Here is a 26,256-nt window from a genome sequence, read left to right as displayed (position 1 = left end):
GCATTAAAAATCACTAAGATGTTGCTGTCAAATTTTATAACCCAAATCTCAAGCCCTGGCCTCTCTCTTGAGATCCAGCTACTTAGTCAACATTTTTACCTAGACGTCAAGATCTTAAACCTGACGAGTCCAAATAGAAACAATCTTTCCCACAAAGCTGGTCTTCCCCAGCCTTTCCCATGTTAGCAAATGGCATTATCATCCACCTAGCTGTTGAGTAAAAAAATCTAGGCAAAATATTTTATTCCTTTACTTCGTGGGTTCATCCAATCCATCAACTGTATGCTTGCACATCTAAAATATATTCTTTCTTTCTTTCTTTCTTTCTTTATTTATTTTTATTTCTTTTCAGCGTAACAGAATTCATTGTTTTTGCACCACAACCAGTGCTCCATGCAATACGTGCCCTCCTTAATACCCACCACCTGGCTCCCCCCACCTCCCACCCCCCCGCCCCTTCAAAACCCTCAGGTTGTTTTTCAGAGTCCATCGTCTCTCATGGTTCACCTCCCCTTCCAATTTCCCTCAACTCCCTTCTTCTCTCCATCTCTCCTTGTCCCCATGTTATTTGTTATGCTCCACAAATAAAGTGAAACCATATGATAATTGACTCTCTCTGCTTGACTTATTTCACTCAGCATAATCTCTCAACAGTCCCGTCCATGTTGCTACAAAAGTTGGGTATTCATCCTTTCTGATGGAGGCATAATACTCCATAGTGTATATGGACCACATCTTCCTTATCCGTTCGTCCGTTGAAGGGCATCTTGGTTCTTTCCACAGTTTGGCGACCGTGGCCATTGCTGCTATAAACATTGGGGTACAGATGGCCCTTCTTTTCACTACATCTGTATCTTTGGGGTAAATACCCAGTAGTGCAATAGTAGGGTCATAGGGATATTCTTAATATGTCATTTAAGCTTATTTCCACCCTATTCTAAGCCACCATGATCTCTCACATAAAATTTACAGTAATCTCCTAACTGGTATGAGCATTTATACTCTGACCCTGACAGTTTCCTCCAAAAGAACTAAAATGCTCATTGAGAAATGAGCTCAGATCCTATTATTGCGGTGTCAGAATGGTACCATGATGGGGGACCTGGGTGGCTCCATTGGTTAAACATTTGCTTTGGCTCAGGTCATGATCTCAGGATCCCAGGATTGAGCCCCATATGGGGCTCCCCACTCAGTGGGAAGTCTTTTTGTCTCTCCGTTTCTGCCCTTCCCCTGCTCATGATCTCTCTCTCTCAAATGAATAATAAAATCTTTCTTTAAAAAATTGTACCATGGCTCCTCATTTCTCTTGGGATAAAGTTGAATGTTTGCCTGACCTACATGGATATGCTTAATCTGGCCCCTTCTTACCCCTGTTACTTCAGCATGTGCCACACTTCTCCTGCTCACTATGCTCAACTCCGGCTGGCTTCTGTTTCTCGAAGGAGCTTGCTGCCTTCCTTAGAAAATATTTCCCCCAGATTGTCACAAGGCCATCTCAATGACACCATTCATCTCTCAGCTCAAATTTATCCCGTCCCACTTTAGTCATCCCCTTATTCCAAACCATTCTCTATTACATTACCACGTTTTATTATCTTCCTGACACTTATCACTAGCTACAGCTATTTATTTTATTTTTCATTTGATTATTACTTATGTTTCCTTCACATAGAAGGTAAGCATCATAAGAACAAGGGTCTTGTCCATCTCATTAGGAATCCCTAGTGCCTAATGCACAACATGGCACATCGTAAGGGCTCATTAAAATTTTGATGAATAAAATGACATGTCGAGGAAGCCTTAACCCTGGGACTTTACCTTTGCACAAATAGTCACCTCTCTTAGATGATGTGGCTGTTCAGCTTTGGAAGGATGAAAGAAAAAGGTCCAGCTCTTAAGGCCTCTTTCAGCTGTGTCACGGGTCTACTAGGGACACCTAGGCCAGGTTCAACTGTCACAATGAGAAAGAAGTTCCTTGTATACAATCAGGACACAGTTTCTTAGCAGAAATGAGAATCTAAAAGTCTAGAAGGATCAAAGTGGCTCCCTTTTCTCTTGTGTTTGCTTGATCATTCAGAAATGCTGGGCAAATCTTGTCACTGTTGATGAATACTGCCTAGGAGACTGTTAACTTCCATGGGGAGGTGAATTTTTAATGGAAAGGTTTTATGCAAGGTGGAATATGTCTCCTTGATACATGATAGTCCCTGTCTCACTAATGCAGGCTCTGAGACCAGGAATTCAAGAGTAATTTGTTCAAATGAAATAAACCGTGTTACTCCTGCCAGTACTCACATGTTCTGTTGTTTAACACCAACCAGATGATGTAATTTGTCCCTTTCTTGTTTACAGGGATGTTTCTAAAGAGGCAATCAAACATTGCCTCAGTCTGGTTAGGAATAACGAGGCTACTGCCTGGGTCTTAATTATATCATAAGCAGAAGTTCAGTGCTAGAGGAAGTAAAGATAAAGAGGATAGCTGTTGTCTTTTTAAGGATGTTCCCAAGGATTCAAAAACATGTCTCCTTAAAAATAAAGATTGCAAGATTCAGAAGCAGCTGTATGAACAAAAGGATAGAATACTTGAACTTTGGAGGTAGTTTCACATTTCCTTAAGAGAGCAAAATTCCCTGGTCTGTGAGAAAATGGAGTTCTAGTTACTTGCTCTCTAATGGATTTCAAAAGTCTTAAGACTCACATGACAGATTATTACTAGTAATTTCTTCTGTCCTAAGGGTCAATATCCAGAGGAGACAGAGAACACCATACATTCACAGGGATCTACAATCTGTGAGTCCTCGTTTCCCACAAAGGAAGGTTACCCACTTAGCTGTGTTCATAACCTGTCAACCCACAAAAATTTATGCTCATCTTTATATTCTCTCCGTTCTGTTACTACTTGAAAAAAATAGCAGAGTTAAGGGAAAAAACCACATTATATTATTAGCACTAATTTTAGATTATTAATGCTATTAGATATCTTTGCATTTTAATCTTGAATTATGGATTTCCACTCAAGGGGGAATAATTTGGGAAAACAAAGTCTACTTGGAAATTTCTTCCACGATAGCCTAGAAATGTAGGCTGAAAAGATTTTTTAAGTTTATTTAGTCCAGCCCTGTCATCTGGAAGTCTGAGAATACTGAAATACCTTTACCTTTTTAAAGGTAAAGCAAGCTGACCAAAGTCACATAGTGTATTGAGTGCAAAGATTTTTGGGCTGCCTGGGTGGCTCAGTGGGTTAAGCCACTGTCTTCGGCTCAGGTCATGACCTCAGGGTCCTGGGATCGAGTCCCGCATCGGGCTCTCTGCTCGGCGGGGAGCCTGCTTCCCTTTCTCTCTCTCTGTCTGCCTCTCTGCCTACTTGTGATCTCTGTCAAATAAATAAAATCTTAAAAAAAAAACAAAAAACATTTAAAAAAAAAGATTTTTGGAAGCAAGGAACAGAAAACCTGACTTATTACAAACTGACCAAAATGATGGTCTAAGTTATGTTACTAATAGTCATAGGAAGGACAGATATAGGATGGCAGTACTAGTTTTCTAAGTCTGTCATGACAAAATACCACAAATTGGGTGGCTTAGACAACATACATTTATTTTCTCACTGTTCTGAAGGCTACAAGGTTGGTTTCTCCTGAGGCCTCTCTCTTTGGCTTATAGCTGACCACCTTCTCGTGTGTCCTCACATGGCCTTTTCTCCATGTACAGGGCTCCCTGGTGTCTCCTCCTCATCTTTTAAAAACACCATTCCTATTGGATTGAGACCCACCCATACGATCTCGTTTAACTTAAATTATCTCTTTGAAGCCCCCATCTCCAAACACAGTCACATTGCAGGTAGGGCTTCAATCTAAGAACTTTGGGGGAACACAATTCAGTCCACACTGTGGGTTTTTGCCTCTGGTGATTTAGTAGCTCAATGACATTATTAAAGGTTAAGAAACTGCCAACTTGTTTTCCAAGTGGTTGATCATTTTACATTCTCCTAAGCAGTGTATGAGATTTCCAGTCGCTCCTCATTGTCACCAATATTTGGTATGGTCAGTCTTCTTAATGTTAGTCACTCTGAAAGGTATGTGTTCATTGGGGCTTTAATTTACATTTCTTTAGTGACTCATGATGCTGAACACCTCATGTGTTCATTTATTATTGGTGTATCTTCTTTGATGAAGTGTCAGTTTAAATCTTTTCCTATTTTAAAAACTGTTTTTTTTTTTTTAAGACGGAATTTTGAGAGTTCTTTATGTATTCTGGGCACAACCCTTTATCAGACATATGTTTTTTAAAATATTTTCTCCAAGTGTGTGGCTTGCCACCTCCTTCCTTCCTTCCTTCCTTCTTTCCGTCATTCCTTTCTTTCTTCTCTTTTTCTTTTCTTTTCTTTCAAATTGACTTTATTTTTAGAGCAGTTTTGGGTTCACAGCAAACCTGAGGAGAATGTACAGAGAGTCCCTTTAAACCCCATTTCCCACACATGTAAGCCTCCTCTCTTCTCAACTTGTTGGCAATAGAATGCTACATTTGTTACAACTGATGAACTACTTGGACACATAAAATCACCCAAAAGCCATAGTTCACATTACAGCTCTTCATTTTTGATGTTATACAGTGTATGGATTTGGGTAAATATATAATGACATGTATCCATCTTTATGACATCAGACAGAGTATTCTCACTGCCTTAAAAATCTCCTGTGTTCTATTCATCTCCCTCCACCATGCCCATTTCCCAAATCCTGGAGACCACTGTCTTCATAGTTTTGTCTTTTCCAGAATATCATGAAGTTAGAATCATACTGTATGTAGCTTTTTCACAATGGTTTGATCCTCTGCTTTCTGATAGAAACTTTGTGGTTGTAATGTTGGTCTATTTCACTTTGAGTCCATTTTGTATATAATGTGAGGTACGAATTGTTTTCAGAACTCACCCTCACTGATTTTTAAAGTTGGTTGAGTTGTTTCTACAATCCCGATAAGTCAGATATTTTTTCTCTTTTTCTACATTGTGTTTCAATATTTAATTCTGGACTTCATTTTAGTGTAAGATATGAGCTTCTTTATTTTCTCTGTAAATTGTTAAAACACTAATATTGTGCTGTCTCAGCCCCCCAGGGTCCGTGCTCAGTGGGGAGTCTGCTTGAGATTCTCTCCCTCTGTCTTCCCCCACTCCCTCACTCTCAAATAAATAAATATGTCTTTAAAAAAAAAAGAATTATTTTATCTAGACATCAGTCTCTGCCTCACCTCTCCCAAAGTTAATTCCAATGGGATTTTGGTTGGCATGAATAAATAACTTCAGAATACTTGATCTCTCTTTTAGGAGTATGGTATATCATTTCAGCTATTAAAAGTTTTCATTTATATCTCTCATTAAAGTGACACATCACTAAATGCTTGTGATTTCTTTTCCTCTGAGACCCCAATAGAATTTAACACCGGTGACAATCTCTTCTCTAGGGAAATTTATCCCACCACTGCTCTTCTTATAACTTTACCCTGATCCCTCTTTCTTATGCCTTCCCAACTGGCAACTCTGATATTCATTGAGATATCCTCTTTCTCTTTACAGTCTCCCTTCATGGATTTTTTCCCATGCAGAGAACCCATGCACTATCACTTAACCAGAATCTCTTTCCAGAGTGCCTGTCTAATCATTTTTGCATTCAGACCTTGCCAGAAAGCAGCACCCTTCCTCTAGATGTACTGTACAATGACCCTGACCTCTTATCTGTTCCATATCCATTAGTTTAGAGTTCTTCAATGTACTCACATCAGTCAAGCTGCAACAAACCATCCAGAAGAAATTATTGTATTTGTTATCCTCCTACAAATATTGGTGTTTTAACAAGGAATCCTTGTTTTAGTTCCCCTCATTCTTCCAGAATTGAATAATCCTCCAAGGAACTTTCTAATAGTGCTGTAGGTAGGCAGGGACTGTATGTGGGTGCTGACAATATTTTCATCACTTCACTCATTCTAGCTCTGTATCAGTCGGGACCAATCAGGAGATGGAAATGACTTAGAAATTTGAACAGGAAAGTTTAAGATAAAGAGTGGTCAACTACAACTGAGCATTGCAGTAACAAGGGTTGGGCTGGTCAGAAATGAAAAGCCTGCCTGCTAGAAGTGCTCTGCTATGAGACTGCATAATGGGGTTGGTCAGGGAGAGCTGCTGGCCACTGGGTGCTACTGAGCACTGTGCATTGCAGAAAGCAGAGGCTACCTGTGCTAGAGGAGTTTAGGGCCAGAGAAGCTATGGCAGGAGTCTCTAGGAAGACGCACACTAGAAGCAGGAAGCCGGCTGCTCCTTCTTACAATGTCATTCTAGTGCCCTCTACTGACAAAGCTTAACAACCTGTTGGTAGGCAAAAGAAGGTCATTTAAAGGATCCACCCATTTTTTCACAGAGCAGCCAAAAAGGGTGAATGTGGCACTGAGAGGTTATAAGCTGACAGCTATCATGGGTGTGTTTATACAAATGCTCGTATAGGGGCACCTGGGTGGCTCAGTCACTTAAGCATCGGAGTCTTGATTTCAGCTCAGGTCATGATCTCAGGGTCGTGAGATCCAGCCCCATATTGGGCTTCATGCTGAACATGGAGCCTGCTTAGGATTCTCTCTCTCCCTCTCTCTCTCTCCCTCTGCCCCTCGTCCCTCCCACTCTTAAAAACAAATGCTCATGTAAATATCTAGGTGACTTTGGTTATTTCCACCATTCCTGGACATTCTATTTGCAAAACTTTCAATTATCTTAGTTCATTGTAAGGGCATAGATTTCTTTTTTTCTCATTTATGTATTCCAGTGCTTGCCAGAAATTTCCATCGTCTGTTCTCAGCACATATGTGTTAAATGTCAAGGGCAACAGTCCGAGTGGGCAATATAGCTCCGCGGTTGAACAGACCCTGGAGCAAACTACTTAGGTTTGAAGATGATTCTGCCACTTGCTGGCTGTGACCTTGACCAAGTACTCCATCTCTGGTGTGCCTCAGCTTCCTCATCTTTATGATAGGAACAATAGTACCCACCACACTGGCCTACTGTGAAGATTAAGTGCATCAACACAGGAATTTCCCACTTAACAGTAGCAATCCCTTTCTGAAAATCAGATTCCTGCATGAAAATCTGGAACCTATTTTTAAAAAGAAAAAAAATGAATGAATGATAATCAACCAATTCTACCTTTCCAGCAATTTCTTAAATTACAGCTAAACATAGTAACTGTCTACTTATGAATAAGCCATCATTTTTTTTTTTTTTTTTAAAGAGGGAGAAGGAGGTGGAGTGGGGGAGTGACAGAGGGAAAGATAAAGTATCCCAAGAAGAGCCTGAGCCTGGGCTGAATCTCACCACCCTGAGGTCATGATCTGAGTCGCTACCAAGAGTCCTACACTTAACGGACTAAGCCACCCAGACTCTCCAAAATAAGCCATCATATTAAGATGTAAAATGCTCAGAACACCACTCCTGATCTTCAATAATATTAACAAATGGTACCTTCTATGCCAGAGAGCCTCCTTGCCACTGTCATCATTTTTCTCTCTAACATTTGTTTCTTCTTTACAGTTTTCTTCAATGCTTTCCCAATTTTGTTTTTGAACTCAGTGTAGAACACTAGGCCAAAACAAAGGTTAAGTAGGAAAGTCAGCAGGGCACAGGTTCTACACTAAGTGGCGAGGGAAGATCGACACTGAGCAGGACTGGGAGAATCCCGGCCCCTGCAATGCCTGATGGGCATCCCCAGACATACTTCTTGCGCTGACAAGAATTGCACTTTTCAAAAGATGGAATTTGATCTTTACCGATTGTATTTGGAACATAACTTTTCCTGCACTGTTAAAAACCAGTTATTTTGTTTTAAAATGTACTGAGTTTGGCTTATGTAAATATAATCCCCCCCCCAAAAAAAAACAGCAGCTGGAATGTATGGGATTGAGAAATTTGTATTCTCTTACAGATTTGAGGTTATTAAAAACCAAGAAACATTCTACCAGGAAAACATCAAGCTTAAGGAAAGCCTTTAGAATTCGTCCGGCCGACAGAACATGATGTAAAGGTTGGCTGTATTATGAGCCTGACTTACTAAGTTCGTCAATAGTTTATTGTCATTCATTAATTCCCTCCTTCCATATATATATATATATATATATATATATATATATATATATATATATATATATCTCCTACTCCGGACCAGCTTTGCCAGCCTTAGGGGTGGAACGATGAAGGAGATCTGGTCCTACTTTGAAGGAGTCAACAATTTAGGAGGAAAATGGTAGGGCCAGACTGCGGTAGCTGCCCGAAGGGTTGCCTCGGAGAGAAGCTGCCCTGGGGGCAGGAGCACCGCGTGGACGCCCGAGATCCGCACCCCAGGTCGGCCCGGCGCGGCCGGAGCCTGCGAGGCCCGCGGGGCTGGGCGCGTTCCACCCGGGACCCAGCGGAAGAAAGCGACGCTCTCTTCGTTCTGCGATTGGAAGCCAGGAAAGGGTTCCTCAGAGGGCGTTTACGTGATCAAGTGTTTGAGAAAGATCTTGCGGGTGACGTTGTGACTCTTTGGTACTTTGGTGCTTGGGGAGAGAGGATGACATTCCCGTGTGGTCATTACAGACGCAGCAGCGCCCGCCTTCCCGGCCTCCCGGCTGCAGGAGCTCCCGAAACCCACATCCAGGAAGGCGGCGCGGGAAGGAAGCGGCCGGAGGGAGACAATCGAAGGGGACCGCTCCGGGTTGCGGCAGCGGTCCAAGGGCAAGGGCGAGCTGGAAGAAGAGGAGTCATCTGAGAACAAACATTCACGGATCTCCCCGGCCCTGGAGCGGACTCTGGTAAAGACTCGGACCACTCAGACCTCCCTCCAATTCACAGTCTGAGGCTCCAGCCCCGGAACTCCGGGCTTAGATGGCCCCGCCCCGGAACCTTGTGTCGCCGGAACTAAAGGCCGAGGTCCTTTTGTGAGCACCGGTCGCAACTCTTACGGGCGCTTCCGGAGAGGAAACATGGCCGCGGCCGTGGGGGGCTCACGTGTGAGTGCAGGGAAAAAGCTGAAAAATTCGCTCAAGAAGAAGAAGATGAAAATGGTAGCCAGGGCAGTAGCTTCGGAGTTGGAAGATGAGGGCAAAGACGCTGCCGACAGTGGAGGTAACCGACTAGGGTTAAGCTTTGGCTGCTGAAAAGAAAGGCCGGGTTGAATTCGCGAAAGTAGGGAATGCGATGGACTTGGGGGCTAGTTTCATCTCGGGGGTCATCGAAGATGCGACTTTGGCCCGGTGAGAATGGTTGGACGTGGTGTTTAGGGAGGGGACGCTTTGAACTTCTACATTCTTTTACTAGGCATTTTTCACTGTTACTGTTACTGATTAAAAGGGATGAAACTGGTGCTGCTGACAACAGCAAAAAGGTTACAATGATACAAAGCAGAATGAGGTGGGGGGTTATTTAAAATGACAAGGATGGGAAAGGTTTCTTAGGGAACGAGGAGCAAAAGGCCAAAAGATGGGTGGTGTACTTGACTTTTCTTGTGTGGTAGGTGCGTGCCCCTGGGAGTTAGAGACCTGATAGCAATAAATGAAAGAAGAGGATGTAGTTAAAGTGGAATAAAAGTATCAGTTGATCTCTCAGAGACGCTTGTTAAAGGAAGGAAAGATACTTTGTGATCATAGCTTAAATCATATGAGTACCTCAGATCATATGAGAGTTACCTGCTCAAGATGGTCCAGTGGCTTCCCATCTCAGAATAACATCCAGAATCCTTACACTGTATGATGTAGCTCAGGTCGTTTTTTGGTCTCATACTTTTCTGCTCTGCCCCCTACTAACTACTAACCGTAATCTAGCCACATTGATATCCTTGGGATTTAACACATCCAACGGGCTCCCACACCAGGGTTTCATCACGTGCTGGCTTCACTGCCTAGATTATTTTTCAAATGCTTGCATGGCTGTAAAAGTAATTATTACAGTCATGGTCCAGTTAAAATGGTAAGAATGGAAACAGAAATCCATATCCTGTAGAACCCAGCTTAGGCATCGCTTTCTTCTGTCTTATGCGTATTACTCATAGTATGCTATGTTATTATTTTATTTTAACGTGTCTTTCTCCTTATAGATTTCCCAAATGCTGGAACTATGTCTTACTTACTTTCATAGGGCCTTCCTTTTTAGTTTTTAGTATTGAGTAAATTTAGTAATGAGTATTGAGTAAATTTTCTTGCTGAATAAATGAATGAGGTGGCATTTTATCTAGGGCTTGGAGGGGTGAATAATTTTTTGTTTGGGGGTGGAGAAGACAGTTTTCTCAGACATACAGGGAAAAGCACATACAGTGGCATGCAGTCTCTTAAAGTGCACGGGCTGTTTAGGACACAACGAATTGTCTGCTGTGGCTCTAACTTCCAAAGAAGTTATCGAAGTGAAACTGGAACAGAGGATAAAGGCAGATTGTAAAGAGTCTTGTGTGCCATATGAAGGAGATTGGCTTCTCCATCTGTAGGCAGTAGGGAACAGTTGAGAACTTTTAAGGAAGAGAGGGACACATGTTTATAAATACCACTGCTGACTGTATGGCAGTTGACAGAGAGTGCCAGAACCATTGGTGGGCAGTGGCGAAACTGTGGTAGAGCTGGCACCAGTACAGGCCTGTGAAGAGACAGAGGGCTCCACTTGAAATGTTTTTCAGAAGGAAAACATGCAGTTTTCCAATTAACCAACTTACAAAAAAAACTCATAGCACCAGAAATTTTGGATGTGCTCTACTGTTAGAGGAATTGGATAATAATAGCTATATCTTTTGAGCTTTTGTATGTTCTGTGTACTGTTCTAAGTTCCTCATTCATATGTGTGCCGTTTTTTTTTTAATTCTGACAACAGCCCTATGAGATAGATGCTGTTATTCTCATTTTACTTATGGGAAGCTGAGGTCCAAAACGGTTATGACTTGCTCACCCAATACATATGCTGATCAGCAAGTTGATAAATGATGCAGCCATTATTGAAGATTGGCTGTAGCACCTGTACTCTTGATTCCTACACTTTTTCTCTTTACTTTCTTATCTGTATCCTTTAGGTTTTGACTTAGTTGTCTCTATCCACGTTTTCCTTCAGGATTTAGACTGTACCTCTGTGACAGATAAATTATAAAGGGCCTCTTATTTAATTAATTCAATAATGTAGGTCCATTGGTTATAAGATGGGACATCCTCCTTTTGTTTAATTCAGAATTTGTTATTTAATATCAGAATCTACTATTTTCCTCTTATGAAATCAGTTATTTCTGGAAAGGTGACCAGCGGAAACAGCTTTTGTAGTTCAGAATTTGTGTACACGTGGCCTTGGCAGAACTAATAAGTTTTCAGAAAATTTCAGAGAACGGATGCTGAGAAACTATAAAGGCAGAAGATTATTAAATCTGGTTCAAACACATCAATGAATCAGTGTGCAAATTATAGGCTTATTATTACAGTGAAGTGTACTGGCTCGTTTTATCAGGAAATTGAATCAGAGGCTTCTCTTTGAATTTTAATTGGATCCTAAAAATTGATAGGGATGTACCTTATCATATGAACATTTGAGAGCAAATTCTTTCAGCAAAATACTACTTACATTTCATAGAAAACACAGGTTAAACCCATGCATTGTTTGAACTTTTCCACCTTGCTTTAATTTATTTTGACACATTATATAAGAAAGATAGAAAATGATGCTTTTATGAGGGTAAGACTCTCAAGTACTGTTTGTCAGACTTCACAGAAATTTCCTAGTTCTTAGGATGCCTGGTTGGTTCAGTCGGTTGTGTCTGCCTTCGAGTCAAGTCATGATCCCAGGGTCCTGGGATAAAACCCCACATCGGGCCCCTAGGTCAGCAGGGAGCCTGCTTCTCTGACTTCCACTCCCCCTGCTTATGAGCTCTCTTTCTCTCTCTGACAAATAAATGAATTTTTAAAGAAAGAAATTTCCTAGTTCTATTAAGAAAAACTTTGTCAGCTTTACTAACAGCTGTATCAGAATTTGGTGTAGAACTTGATACATGGTATAGTACTCGATGTCCATTTAATCATTGAATAAATTGGAAACTGCTTTTAATGTGATTTTTACATTTTTCTCATGTACTAAGGTATTGTTGAGGGTAAAATTAACAGAACTTATATATAATGTAAACTTACATGATAGTGAAATGGTTCAGACTGAATTTTTAGTAAATTCTAATACTCTTCAGTAGGGTTTGAAATTTGGTCATAGTAATATCGCAAGTGATCACAAATCAGAGATATGTGGAAGGTAAAATGCTACAGTCAGCATTTAACAGATAAATATCGGGCATTATGAAGGGGGATGATGACACCCCTATCTGAGTCAATATTGAACTGCTCAGATTTATTGAATTGATAACTTGTTGCAGGTTTTGATACAGTATATAGTTGGTTCTTAAGATTTTGTTCATTTATTTGACAGAGAGAGAGAGAGAGCACGTGCAAGCAGCAGGTGTGGCAGGGAGAGGGAGAAGCAGGCTCCCCAATGTGCAGAGAGCCCGATGTGGGGCTTGATCCCAGGACCCTGGGATGGTGCATAACCTGAGCTGAAGGCAGACATTGAACAGACTGAGCCACCCAGGTGCCCCTAAAGTTTGTATTCCTAAAACACATACAAGCGCACATAGCCTCCCTAGTCAGTAAATCAACTCAGGTGAGGAAGGAAAAACTGGTTGATGGTATCAAGTATTGTGGAGAAGAAGTTGATAACCTCTACCTCTGAGTTATCCTTGAATTACTCAGATTTATTGAATTGATGCAGCCTTGAAGGTTTAGACACAATGCTAACTTTATACTTAAGCTTGTAATCTTGTAAAAATCTTGTAAAAAAAATAATCTTCTGTAGTCAGTAAATCAGCCCAGGTGGAAAAAGCCTTGGTCATTATCCAGTGCCATGATGTGATCAACCCTTCCCTCATAGCACGTGGCTGTAGGACTATAAACTGGTAGAGAAGAATGATAATTTCATGTTTTCTGAATTGTTCTGTTCACACACATGAAAAATGGGCATATGCTTCTAACGTAAGACTTGATAACAATCCAGTTTAGAAGGTCCTAGGAGCTATTGCTTCATTTTTGATAAACTACAATGCTGTATTTTAGATATAATAACCCAGCAGATAAATGTGCTTTTCATCAAACCGTAGCTTATGGCCTCTTTCATCATTTAAGTTACTTAAAATAGCAAAGGAACATGTCTAAGAAATGAAATATATCATAGGCACTTGAATGGTTTAGCACTTTATAGGACAGACTCAGGAAGGAGACTACTTTCAGGCTCTGTGCTTTGGCTTGTCTAGATGGCACATGTAATCACATCTTTTAATTTGTTTCAGAGCAGCACTTTTTTATTTCGATTATTTTTATGAAAAGTTGGGATGACTTCATTTTTTTCAAAACTAAATGCCTTTTAGAAAAAATTTAAAACATCAGTTTTGAATATTCTAAATTTATTTTTTATTTTTATTTTTTTAAAGATGTATTTATTTAGGGGTGCCTGTGTGGCTTAGTCAGTTAAGTGTCTGACTTTGGCTTAGGTCGTGATCCCAAGGTTCTGGGATCAAGCCTCATGTTGGGCTCTCTGCTCAGCAGGGAGCCTGCTTCTGCTGCTGCCCTTGCTTGTGCTTGGGCGCTCTTTCTGTGTCAAATAAAATCTTTTAAAAAAAAGACAGGGCCCTGGGAGCGAGCCCCATATTGGGCTCTCTGCTCAGCGGGGAACCTGCTTCCTCCTCTCTCTGTGCCTGCCTCTCTGCCTACTTGTCATCTCTGTCTGTCAAATAAATAAATAAGATCTTCTAAAAAAAAGATACATTTATTTAAGAGAGAGAGAAAGAGAGCACAAGCAGGAGGGGCAGAGGGCGAGAGAATCTCGAGCACATTCTGCACTGAGTGCGGAGCCTGACCTGAGGCTCCATCTTAAAACCGTGAAATCACAACCTCACCTGAAACCAAGACTTGGACATTCAACCTACTGTGCCACCCAGACCCCCCACAATACTCTAAATTTAGTAGTAATGGGCAGGAAAGATCACGTGGCTTGAGCAGAAAAAATGATAACTAGGGCAATGTGCATTGTTAGGCAAAATCAGAATGGAGATGAGGAATGGGCTGTTTTGGTTCACTGAGGCTTACAGAGAGATTTCTTTTCTTTAATTCATACTTTCTTTAACTATTTAATGAATATTTTCTACATTCATTCAGTCCATGTTAGTCTAAGTTGAAGCTTTGAGTCAAAGCTTTCTAGTGCCTCAGAAGCCAAACAGCGCTATTGCTCTGCTCTGTTAACTTTGTGACTTTGGACTGACTTTCTTTTTGACTTTTCTAACCTTTAGAATTGTCACCTGTGTAGGTAGAACAATAAGAGCAACCCATGGAGTGTTGTGAGGATTAAATGATGGTGCCTGAAGAGTGTTTTAAACAGTAGCTTGCTCTGGATGCATGTTAGCTAGTTAGTACTGTCAAATTTTAGAGTACTTTGAGAAGTTGTGGGACATGGGGCACCTCGCTGGCTCGGTCGGTAGAGCGTGGCACCTTGATCTTGGGGTCATGTATTTAAGCCCCACACTGGATGTAGAGCTTACTTTACAAAAGAAAAACAAGTTCTAGTGCAGTGACATCGACGACTTCTAAAGTCAAGTCCAAGGTAGCCTGCCTGCACTTGATTCCCGGGCATGTGCGCTATAGGCTCTAGCCTGGACCACAGACATAGTTACAGTGGAAGTGAAATCTCTTTTACCCACTCTTTTTTTGGCATCTTTCTTTAGTCTTTTAGTCTTTTAGTCTCTTTTAGTCTTTTAGTCTTTTGGTCTGTCTTCCAGGTTCTCAGCGTTCTTGTCTGTCCACTGGTTACTCTCCATTATTTATTTCATGTCTGCCATGTACCAGGTCTGTGTTAAGTGCTTTTCATGTGTTACCTGATTTAATCATGGTAACAACCCAGTGAGGTAGATAACTTTTTCATGCCTATTTTGCTACAAGGAAACTGAGACAAAGCAGAGTAAGGTAACTCACCCAAGTTAATACTGTTGGAAAGTAGTAGGCTAGGACCTAATGCCACATCTGTCTGGTTTTATATTCTGAGCTCTTCACCCTTGTGCTGTAACTAGCTGGTCATCTGAAGCTTCCCATCCAGCACCTCCCACATCTTGTAGATTCCAGCTACCAGACTTATTCCTTCCTTGTTCATTTCTCTTCCACAACCACATTAAAATTCTTATCGTGTGTGTCTCTGTGTGTAGTAGGTAATCAGCACTTAAATCTTTACTATGGGCTAGGCATTCTTTTAAGAACTTTAATATATATTAACTCATTTAAGTATCACAAAACCACAATGAAGTCAATACTATTTTATTGCTATTTTTACAGATGGGGGTTTTGTATCTGGGGGTGAGATTGAATTCAGGCAGCCTGACTTCTGTGTTCATACTTTTTACTACTACTAGCTTTTATGAGGAATTCTGTTTGATTTAGAGTAATTCTAAAGGTGTGAAGTAAGTTAAATGTTAACCAATAACATTAATGCTCCCAGATGGTATTTGTATTTTAAAAGAAAAACCTTAATCCAATAGAGAAACTTTTTAAAAGTAAGGGCCTAAGGTAAGTACCAAGAGAGAAAAGCACTAGCAATTTGGCCTCTTACTAAAACACACACCTATAGTGTTGTAATTTTAAACCACTTGGTTTTAATTTGAGGGTTAATGTGCATATTTTGTTTCTTGGGTCGCAAATCAGACCAGCTTTTTTATAAACCAGCCAGCTTTTTAGACTCAGTTCTTACTATCCAGTTTCTAGATCCAGTTTCAGCCAGTCTGAACTTCTTGTCATTTCATAAACATCTCACCTTCTTTCACATTCCCATGCCTTTGGACATACTGGTTTATTCGACCTGGAATGCCCATGATAAGATGATTATCGTAATTTTAATTTTTGTGCAGGGCGTTGACTCAGTCAGATCTAGGGAGTTTTTGTTCTTGATTTAGTGATCATACCCCCTGCCTTTTTCAGTTCACCTGGGTTGTAGAATCTTACTTCTTTGGCCTCCTCCTGTCTCTTGTCATTGAAACCCTTGCTTTACCTAGGAAGCAACTTTAATATAAATATTAAAAAATAACCCCAGTCACCCTTTCTTCGCTGCCTTTTTTTTTTCTAAAGAAGAGTACTTAGAATTTTGCATATTGTAAAACCAATTTTGTGATTGATTAACTGATTGATCTATCCTGTTAAACATATGACCTCTTCAAGGAGAGAAACCTAGACTTAGATTTTTTGTTTTCCCCTTCACCATCATTCATGAGTGTGCAGTAAATATTGAAGGGCTGTGAGTCTTCTTAAAACTTTATCCCACTTTCTAGCCAACAGCTAACCATATCTGGGACCAGGGACAGATGGTAAATTTGAAAGGGAGCTGGAAGTTTGGAGAAAAGGCAGTGGGAGTTGGGAAATGCCTGTGTCTACCTCAGAACCTTGGAAGTTTAACCCTGCCCTGCCAGTGTGGTAGCTGGTAGCCACTAGCTGCCTGTGGCTTTTTTTTTTTTTTTTTTGGTAAGTAGGCTCCGCAAGCAGCGTGAAGCCCTCTGTGGGGCTAGAACTCAAGACCCTGAGATCAAGAGTCAGCCATTTAACTGCCTGAGCCACCCACGTGCCCTCACGTGGAGCTTTTTAAATTTAAAGTAATCAAAATGAAAAATCAAGTTCCTCGGTTGTACTGGCTGCATTTTTTTTTAAAGATTTTATTTATTTACTTGACAGAGATCACAAGTAGGCAGAGAGGCAGGCAGAGAGAGAGAGGAGGAAGCAGGCTCCCCGCGGAACAGAGAGCCCCATGTGGGGCTCGATCCCAGGACCCTGGGGTCATGACCTGAGCCGAAGGCAGAGACTTTAACCCACTGAGCCACCTAGGCGCCCTTACTGGCTGCATTTGAAGTACTCAGTAGCCTCTGATGCCCAGTGGCTAGTAGGCAACTTTGATAATAGAACATTTCCATAAATGCGGAAAGTTACATTGTAACCTTTAGTTATTGCTTCCAGTAAGTGTTCTTTGTAGCCCTTCCTTAATTTCCAGATTCTAAAAATAGAATGCAAACTTAGGGTTTAATGTTAAAGATAACAGAAGGCTTCAAAGGAATTTTTTACTTATCTGGTGCCCCTAGATATATGCACTTAACTTAGGTTGTTAAAGATCAGTTAGTCGAAAATTTTTTTTAAATCTCATCTTCATAGGATACAGTAAAATTTTAAGAACCAGTTCTGCTTTCTGATTTGTTTTATCTTTGGTATCCTAGGAGTAAATCCTGGTTTTTAGTATGCTGGAGGACCTTATTACATTGGCATTTTTTTAATTTATATAAAACATGATCATTTCCATTTGTAGTGAATGCCAGATACCTCTGAGCTAGCACTTCTTTAAAAAAAAATAAATCAAATAAAAATGATCAATTTAGTGGATTCTTTTTTAATTTGTTAAATTGGTTTATACATGTTGTATAAAATGGTGTTACAAGGCTTTTCACGGATTTATTGTGTGCCTATAATAGGCATACTGTGGTAGTCAATCTGGATAAGAAACATACCAAGAAAAAGAGCCAAAGTTTGTAAGCAGAGAATTGGGGTAGCTCCTACAGTCCTAAAGTCTTGTGGCAGCCTTTGCGGTGCAACTGAGAAGGTCAGATTGTTGCCGTCTGTGTGCGAATGCATCAGGACAAAACACTAGATGTCAGTATTGTAGTTTTGACATGTTACCGGGGGCTGGTAAAACCTTCTGTTTTTAATCACCCAAATCTTCTTCATTCACACAGACATTTAAGCCCTTTCTGCCTCTTTACGTTTAAATAAATTCTTATTAGAAGAAGCACTTGTCAGATAATTGTGTATTTTATTATTAATACCTGTGAAATGCTACTGGCTCTGAGGAATAAAACATGTATAATATTAACATCTTTATTTTTCAGATAATTACATTCTCCAAACTTTGCTTCTCAGTGTACTTTCTAGGAACAGTGGTCCCAGGAGATGCTTCTTAGGGAAAAATTGTGGGACTCTGAAATCTGGTGTATAAGTAGACACTTAGTTTCATTGAATTGAATGATGGTGCTAACAGCTTTTGTTTGGCAAAATCTAGATACTTTTAAAAATACTTCGTAAATAATAAAGTTCTTAAATCACCTGTATGTGCTTGTCAAAGCCTAGAATCCCATGTCCTCAGATTTCTTAAATTTACCCAGCGTGCAGGATGTAGAGAAGGCTTCAAATTAAATATGTGGCAAATGAGTCTCTATTTAAAATTTTTTTCTCTTTATTGAGAAATGTGCAGGGACGTCTGGGTGGCTCAGTCAGTTGGGCGTCTGCCTTTGGCTTGGGTCATGGTCCTGGGGTCCTGGGATCGAGTCCCGCATCAGGCTCCTTGCTAGGTGGGGAGCCTGCTTCTCTCTCCGCTTGCCTCTCCCTCTGCCTGCTGTTCCCCCTGCTTGTGCTCCCTCTCTCTCTGACAAATAAATAAATAAAATCTTAAAAAAAAAAAAAAAAAGAAAAGAAATGTGCAGCACATTAGGGCAGTGAAATTATTAATAAGTTCCTTTATTATTTCCTTTACTTTTTGATAACACTTTGAAGATACTTTTCCTTACTTGTTTAAGGTTCATTTTTTTCTACATCTGTAAAATGTTTTGTTTATATTTTTATTTGCTGTTTTCAAAGGTTATAAATTTTTATCTTAAATGTATTAAGTATTTATTTTTACATCTTTTGCATTTCATGAATTCCCAACACTTAGGTAAAGGCATTGTGCAAAAGTAATAGCAAAATTGTAGGTGTTATAATGACTAGCTAAGTGGGACCTTTCTGGCAGTTCTCTCTTACTTCATGGCTTACGGTCGAGATGAGAGAGGATCACTCAGACATTAACTGGCCCCTGTTCATTCAGCTCCTTTCAGTTTGGTCATGGCAATAAGCTGAATTAAGGGGAAAAAAGGCTAAGATGTTATCTGAAATCAGAATATGCGCATTTTCTTGAAATGACTTAAAGAAGAAAGGGGTCCTTAGAGCTGAGGAGTAGGCACGTTATTTTGAAGTAACAACAAAAGACAATCCGACTTCTCAGGTAGATGGAGTAGTTCTTATGATGCTCGGCTTTGAATGCGCACATGGACCCAGTGCAGACTTCTGAAATGCAATGCTTTGTTTGCTCCTCTTCTGCTTATTAAGGAACATTCTGAGTTACTAAGCTATTGGATGATTTTCTCTTTTGAAGTGTTTCCTAGTAAGCTCCATTGGCTTCTGAAGAACAGAAAACAGAAGCTGTCCAGAAGGCTGTAGATCATAGAGGTGTCTGCAGACTGTGCTGGCTGCTTGTGCTCTTGTTAGAAAAGTTCAGTGAACTTCAGAAGTTGAGAAAGGCACAAAGCGTAAACTATAAAAGCTTCTCAATGAGTTAGTTTTCAAGTAAGGCCACCAACTAGACTCTTACTTCTGCCAAGCTGCTGATCCCAGCTCTTTGAACCTTATAAGATGAACTAGCTGGCAAATAACCTGTATATGCTTCTTTTGGAGGTTGTGCAGGATACAATTCCAACAGTACACTTTTGTGTCTACAGCTCAGAACTTGATAACTGCCACTTGGTCACCCAGCAGTGCAATTGAATCTTCAGTATCTTGGGCAGATATTACTTTATTAGATCATTTTTTGGAAATGTTAAACATCTAATTTTATAATGTTATATGCAAATTCTATGAAAGGAGGCTGGTTGTTTTGTTTTGTTCTGTTTTGTTTTGTTTTGTATTTTAGGCTTTCTTACACACTAAATTCAGAATTTTAAATATCTGGGTCAGATCCCCAGAGAGGTTAATCTAACTTCTCTGTACCATAGAAACATTGTTCCATCATCTTGATGGATTAAAGTTTTTTGTTAATCGTTTTAAAAATAATTTTCATTAGTCTGTTTAAGTAGTTCAGTGACACAAGTAAGGCCCATGGACTTGAACACACCCTACACTGCTCCCATGTCGGCATCTGCAGTAGGAGACAGTAGAAGGTGGTGTGGGCTTTTGGATTTGTTTCTGCTGCCTGGGTCCTGGGTGCTGAAGCCCAGCGTGGTGGAGCCAGGTCTTTGGGGGCTGATGGCAGTCGGACGGAGGGTCCTTTTGCTCGCTGCTATAACTGCCGCTTTGGGGCTTACAGAGTCCTCTCTTGCGCAGATGGAGACAGATGGAGAGCTGGGGGTCTGGCATGGCCTTGACAACCTATTCCTCCAGTGTTATTTTGTTTCTGCTCTTAGGTTCTGTAGGAAGTTGTGGATCAGAAAAGGATCACTTTTCTTCAGATGATGAAGCAGTGGAAGCAGACAATGAAGATGAAGTTGAACCCTACGGCAGTGGACGTGAACATGCAGCCGAAGCTAGTGTTGGAACTAACATGGGCTGGGCGGATGCCATGGCTAAAATTCTTAACAAGAAAACTCCTAAAAGTAAACCCACTATTCTGGTCAAAAACAGAGAGCTGGAAAAGGAAAAAGAAAAGTTAAAGCAAGAGAGACTAGAGAAGAGAAAACAGGTGTGTCTTACCAGTTGCTTTGTAGATTAGATTGTTTGCCTAGTCTAGTCTAGTTCCTATCTGTACCAACTTGTTCCTGGCACTGTTGGTCCAATTAACAGTCCGGTTTTTTAACTTGCTTTTTTTTTTTTTTTTTTTGAAGATTTTATTTATTTGACAGAGATCACAAGCAGGCAGAGAGAGAGAGGAGGAAGCAGGCTCCCTGCTGAGCAGGGAGCCTGATGTGGGATGTGGGGCTCGATCCCAGAACCCTGGGATCATGACCTGAGCCTAAGGCAGACGCTTTAACCCACTGAGCCACCTAGGCACCCCTTTAACCTGCTTTTTACATAGGGGTGAATAACCAAACTTTTGTACAGAAACCCAGTCTAAATTATTCCATTGAGCATGTTCATTTTTTAATCATCTAAGCAAAGAAATAGAAATTAAACTCCTGAGAAACTTGACCTTTTAAAGTCAAATAAATTATGCATGTGGCAGTGACTCCTGGGTCTAAATATTTCATTCCGTATAGCTGTCCGTATGCCAACATTATTAGACTCTGAACCAACAGTTACTTTTTGCTAAAACCCTGTTTTGTAATATGAATCTGTGAAGGTGTCCTTGTCAAGGATTGGTTGCAGTTCCAGAAATGGACTGTTTCACTGCTAGATAAACTCGAATTCATTATACCTTTTGTTAAATCACTTACAGAAGTTAGACTAGGACAGTCTGTTGACTCAAGGCCGAAAGTTGAACTTCAGTTTGTTGTTGTGTATTATAAGAATAAAGAAAAAGAGTAAGGTTTTTAAATCCCTTGTACTCAATGAAGTAATTCTATGTCTAAAATACTTAGTGAAATAAATACTATTTTTTAATATAAGAAAAATAACTTTCTGCGATCATACTGGCAATATAAAAGTATTAATTTCCAAGAGGTACTTTATAGGTAAAATGAAAGAAAAATGAAATGAAAGAAAAATAGATTTAGATTGGCATATATTTCATTTTAAGTTCATCATCCCCTTATCTTGTTTCAAGGTGAATTATTTTCTTTGTTCCAAATACTAGTACTCTGCAAAAGCTGTATAAAGATGGAACTTCTTAAGTGTTGCTTTTAGAAACAGAGCATACTGTGCTCTTCAATATTCTTTTTACTTTACGATAAATTTTGTCTCTAAATCTTATTGATAGCTTTTCAACTGAAAACTTAAATTGTTACTATCTGGCAAAAGCTAAAGGAAGCTTTACAAATATTAGAATCCTTAATTACCTCTAGTCCCAGTGTTCTAGTGAAAGTAAGAACATTTTGAAGTCAAGAAAAAAATGAGTCTCTAACTCAACTCTAGGCCAGTCCTTTGAGTGCTGGAGATGATACTGTTCACATCATGGATGAAAACACACATTGGTACCAAAAAAAGGGCACAGTCTTATGTATTTCTGAGTAGAGTCTGTGCAGATTATCATTGTTTTTTACTGTTGAATATTATCAGTTTTCTGGAATATCTAGTACTTATTTCTAATCATAAGTATAAAATTACACTTTGAACAATTAAAAATTATTTTGGGATTGTGCATGCCTTGGGTCCTACAAATAATTAAGAATTAACTGTTTTAAACTTAAAAGTAAGATTTCTAGATTTCTGCCATAATCTGATAGTGAATTTCATAACAGTTAAAGTAAATTATCTTATTTGGGGAGGAATCTATTCTTTTTAGAAAGAAATCAGGCTAATCTATGGTGAGCACATTTTGACTTAACTACGATTAGACATTTTCATTAATACAAAAATAAGAGGTTAGATGGATGCAGGAAAACAATAGATAAAAGGAGATTTTTTCCCCCATGGATTCTTGTTACTGCCTTTGATGCTTACTGACTTCCTGGTGATCAGTTCATTACATTCTGTATATTTGATTGTAGGTGATATGTTGGCCTGAGACAGCAGTATATACCAGTGCAGTGTATTGGTGTGTCAAGTCAGGTGCCTGGGACCAGAGTACTGCTGGATACAATGCTATTATTTTAAAAGCTGGTGCAAATTTTTAATTATTCTGTCTGCTGAGAAAGACAGTTTCTGAAAAAATAAACAGTATTTAAACTTGTGATTATCAAAGACCATAGTTTGGGGTCTTCCTGATGCTTACGTCTGATGATCCGGTGGCAGCAGGTCAGCACGTGGCTCTCTCACATCCTACCTTGTCCTTCTTGCCTCAGTATCCTGGCAGCTGTCCAGGCCCCTGCTGTCAGAGAGCCTGACAGAAACTCACTTTGTGCTTCTCACATGACATGCTGAGTGCTAACCACAGGCCCCCTGAGCTGAACCCCTAAAAGTGTGGGGTTTTTTCAGTTCCTGTGACACACTAAGCCAGAATGATTTATTACCTTTGTCCTTTCACAGAGTATCATATCAAAGTATGCTGCACTTTCAAAAATGCCTAATATTCTTTCACATAACAATATTTATAACACAGCTTGATAAGAAGCGGGAATGGGAAATGATGTGCAGAGTAAAGCCAGATGTTGTCAAAGACAAAGAAACAGAGAGAAATCTTCAGAGAATTGCAACAAGGTAAGACTGTTCTGCCCTTTGAAAAGTAAGTATATGAAAGCTTTGATAATGATCCATTTCTGACTCGACCTGGTCCTTAAGCTCTGCCTTCTCAGCCAAGTGATTTATATCAAAACCTGCCTATTTAATCCTGAATTCAACGAAAGATTTTACAGGTCTCATGAGGCAAGCATATAACATCCTCAGTGTATATTTGGTCTGAACCTATTGCAAATCATACTGTTTCTGTAGTCAGGAGAACAGTGCAATTAGACATGCATTTCTCTTACGATGGTTATCTGAATTTATGGCTATCGGTGATTATTTTTGTTATCTTACATTATACTTAGGGCATAACCAATTATGTATTACAATAGCTTTATGCTGTCCTTTCACTCTGCATTTTCTTTTATCATTGGCACCAAACATTTATTGATGTCCTCCATGTCCAAAGATAAATAGAATCTGGTGGCTGCCAGGTGGCCCTTGCCTACTCATAGGAATTACAGTCTCTTTGAGACTAGAGGCATGTCCTGTGTGTTGGGAACTTACAGCAGGAGATTGTCAGGGAAGTTGGGGAAGATTTCACAGAGGAGAGAACATTTGAGCTGCTACTTGAAAAATATAGTAGTTCTACTTAGTGGAATTATTTTTGATTTTCTAGTTACCTATATTGTTGAGTCATTTTTTAATCCACATAGGTGTTCTAGAGTGACATAGATAGAGCCAGACTGCTAGGTTCAAATCCCAGCACTGACTTATTACCTGTGTCCTTGGGCATGCTACCTAATTTTTACCTCATTTTATTTACCTATAAAAACAGTAGAATATTACATCTACCCTGCAGGATTTCTCTGGGAATTAAATTAATAACATGCACCTCCCTTTCCTCACTTTGGCCCCAGCCCTGCTCTGAAGGGTATGGAATTTTACCCTCCTTACAAGCTAATAAGCTAACCTGTTAGTCTCCTGGATACTGCCAGAAGACAAGAGACTTTTGGGTCAGAGACAAAGGACTTTATTACTCTTGGCAGAGCAGTAGCCAGAGCATCACATTTCCACTGGTTCCCTTTGTCCCTCCTTGGTAACACAGGTGCCCTGTGAGGATGCATGAGCGTGCAGTGGGTTATGTTACAGAAGAACACTCGACTTGGGAATCCACTGCTTGTATGGTGAATGGTAACAAGCCTGCTCTTTGTCTGGGGGGAGACGTTACCTCATCTCTCAAGGTTGCACCCTACAAACTCAACTCTCAGAAATGCCCGGTGTAAAGAACAGTCAGGGCCTCACATCCTTGAAAAACCTAGCAGGAACGCTTGGGTATACTCCGGGTCCATGACAGAGTGCCTCTCCTGGTGACAAAATTGTGGAACTCGAAAGGATGGTAATGGTTTGAATCAGTATTGTCCGGTAGAATTATAATGGGAGCCACATACATAATGTAAAACTTTTTTGTAGCCCCATTGAATACCGTAAAAATAAATAAATAAATAAATAAATAAATAGTACTAATGTATTTTATTGACCCAGAATATTCAGATTATTTTTTATTTTATCATGTAATCAATGTAAAAGTTTTCAGTGAGATATTAAAATTCTCTTTTTTCGTATTAAGTCTTAAAAATTCAGTCATATTTTAAGCCTGGAGCATATTGCAGTTTGGACAAGCCAGCCTCATTGCATGGCTCACCAGCTCCATGTGGCTCATGGCTACTGTAATGGACACTACAGGTCTTGGTCTTCAGAATCCTTCTTGGAATGAACTTAACTATAAAGTTTAAAATAAGTTTAAACTTATTTAAAAGTATTTAAATAAGTATTTCATTTTAAAATAGGACTTTAAAATTAGTTTTGTATCAGGGTGCCTAGGTGGCTCACTTGGTTAAGCGTCTGCCTCTGGCTTCGATCGTGATCCCAGAGTCCTGGGATGGCATCCCACATCAGGCTCCCTGCTCAGTGGGGAGCCTGCTTCTCCCTCTGTCTGCTGTTCCCCCTGCATGTGTGCGTGCTCTCCCTCTCTCTTAAATAAATAAATAAATAAATAAAATTTTTAAAAATTAGTTTTTTATCATAAGAGTTGCAGATAATATAACTGAATTCTCTTTAAGCTACTTGAGTATTATTTTTTCCATTTATAGATGAAATTGAAATCTGGAAAACCTATTTGTAGTGTCAGGTGGTGAGACAGCTAACTATAGAGGCTGTTCTCTCTCCATTACTTCGTGATGTAATTATTATGTAATACTATATTTTGAGGGATAGATACTTGCATTAGAAGTAATTTTTAGTTATAATTGTACACAAGTTGATTTAGAAAGATGGAAACTGAAAAGAAAAATCACATCAGTCCATATATATTTATTTTCTATTCAGAAATTTGTATTATTTCATTGAAATGTATGTTCATTTTTTAGATTCAGCTCTTTTCATTTGAATGCCTATTAAATGCTTGCCTCTTTCCTAAGCAGTAAAAACACATTGTTCTTATCCTCACAGTTTGTATTCTAGTGTAACTGTGACTTAACTATGTTATTCTGTTCGTTTTATGTTCTGTAGGGGTGTGGTACAGTTATTTAACGCTGTTCAGAAACACCAAAAAAACGTTGATGAAAAGGTTAAAGAAGCTGGAAGTTCTATTAGAAAACGTGCTAAGTTGATATCGACTGTTTCCAAGAAAGATTTCATCAGTGTTCTGAGAGGGATGGATGCAAGTACAAGTGAGAAAACTTCGACTGGGAAGAACTTGAAAGCCAAACAGGTAAAGCATTTATATAGGACTCAGTGCATCAGACTTTTAGTTCTTAAAATAAAGTTTTGGGGTGAAAAAGCAAATTTAAAATTTAGTTAAAATTTAAAAGTTAGTATTCTTAAGTTTGATGATAATTTATTCAGTATGGAAGTTGCCAGTTAGAGGTGACGTACATACCGCTGCTCTTAGAACTCAGGGACCAGTGGATTCAGGTCAGTCTATGAGAGATACCAGGTCTCTCCTACCTGAAATCCTGTTTCTTGTGCATTTTGGAGAATAGAAGCCTGAGTGAGGGATACAGCTTCACTTTGCAACTTCGCCCACAGAGGTAATTGTGATGGCATTTAACTTCTAAAATAGGAAGGTTCAGAGCTTTGGGGAACACAGTGGAAGGTCGTCTTTGCACTGAG

General features: G+C 39.7%; 1 protein-coding gene across 1 annotated transcript in view; it reads left to right on the top strand.

Annotated features, from left to right (window-relative positions):
* Nucleotides 1–8,977: 8,977 nt before the first annotated feature.
* The window catches only part of RRP15 (ribosomal RNA processing 15 homolog), a 41,723-nt gene continuing 24,444 nt past the window's right edge, over nt 8,978–26,256 (top strand). Inside the window, exons 1-4 of the mRNA XM_080824412.1 lie at nt 8,978–9,136; nt 20,292–20,566; nt 23,021–23,118; nt 25,654–25,855. Of these exons, the coding sequence (XP_080680538.1) occupies nt 8,995–9,136; nt 20,292–20,566; nt 23,021–23,118; nt 25,654–25,855 (717 nt within the window). The 5' untranslated portion in view covers nt 8,978–8,994. The remainder of the gene's footprint in view (nt 9,137–20,291; nt 20,567–23,020; nt 23,119–25,653; nt 25,856–26,256) is intronic.

Source organism: Martes martes (genome assembly GCF_963455335.1).
Source record: "Martes martes genome assembly, chromosome: 15".
In the NCBI taxonomy this organism is placed as follows: Eukaryota; Metazoa; Chordata; class Mammalia; order Carnivora; family Mustelidae; genus Martes; species Martes martes.
Note: the sequence above shows the minus strand (reverse complement) of the source record. Positions and strands in the feature narration are given on the sequence as shown.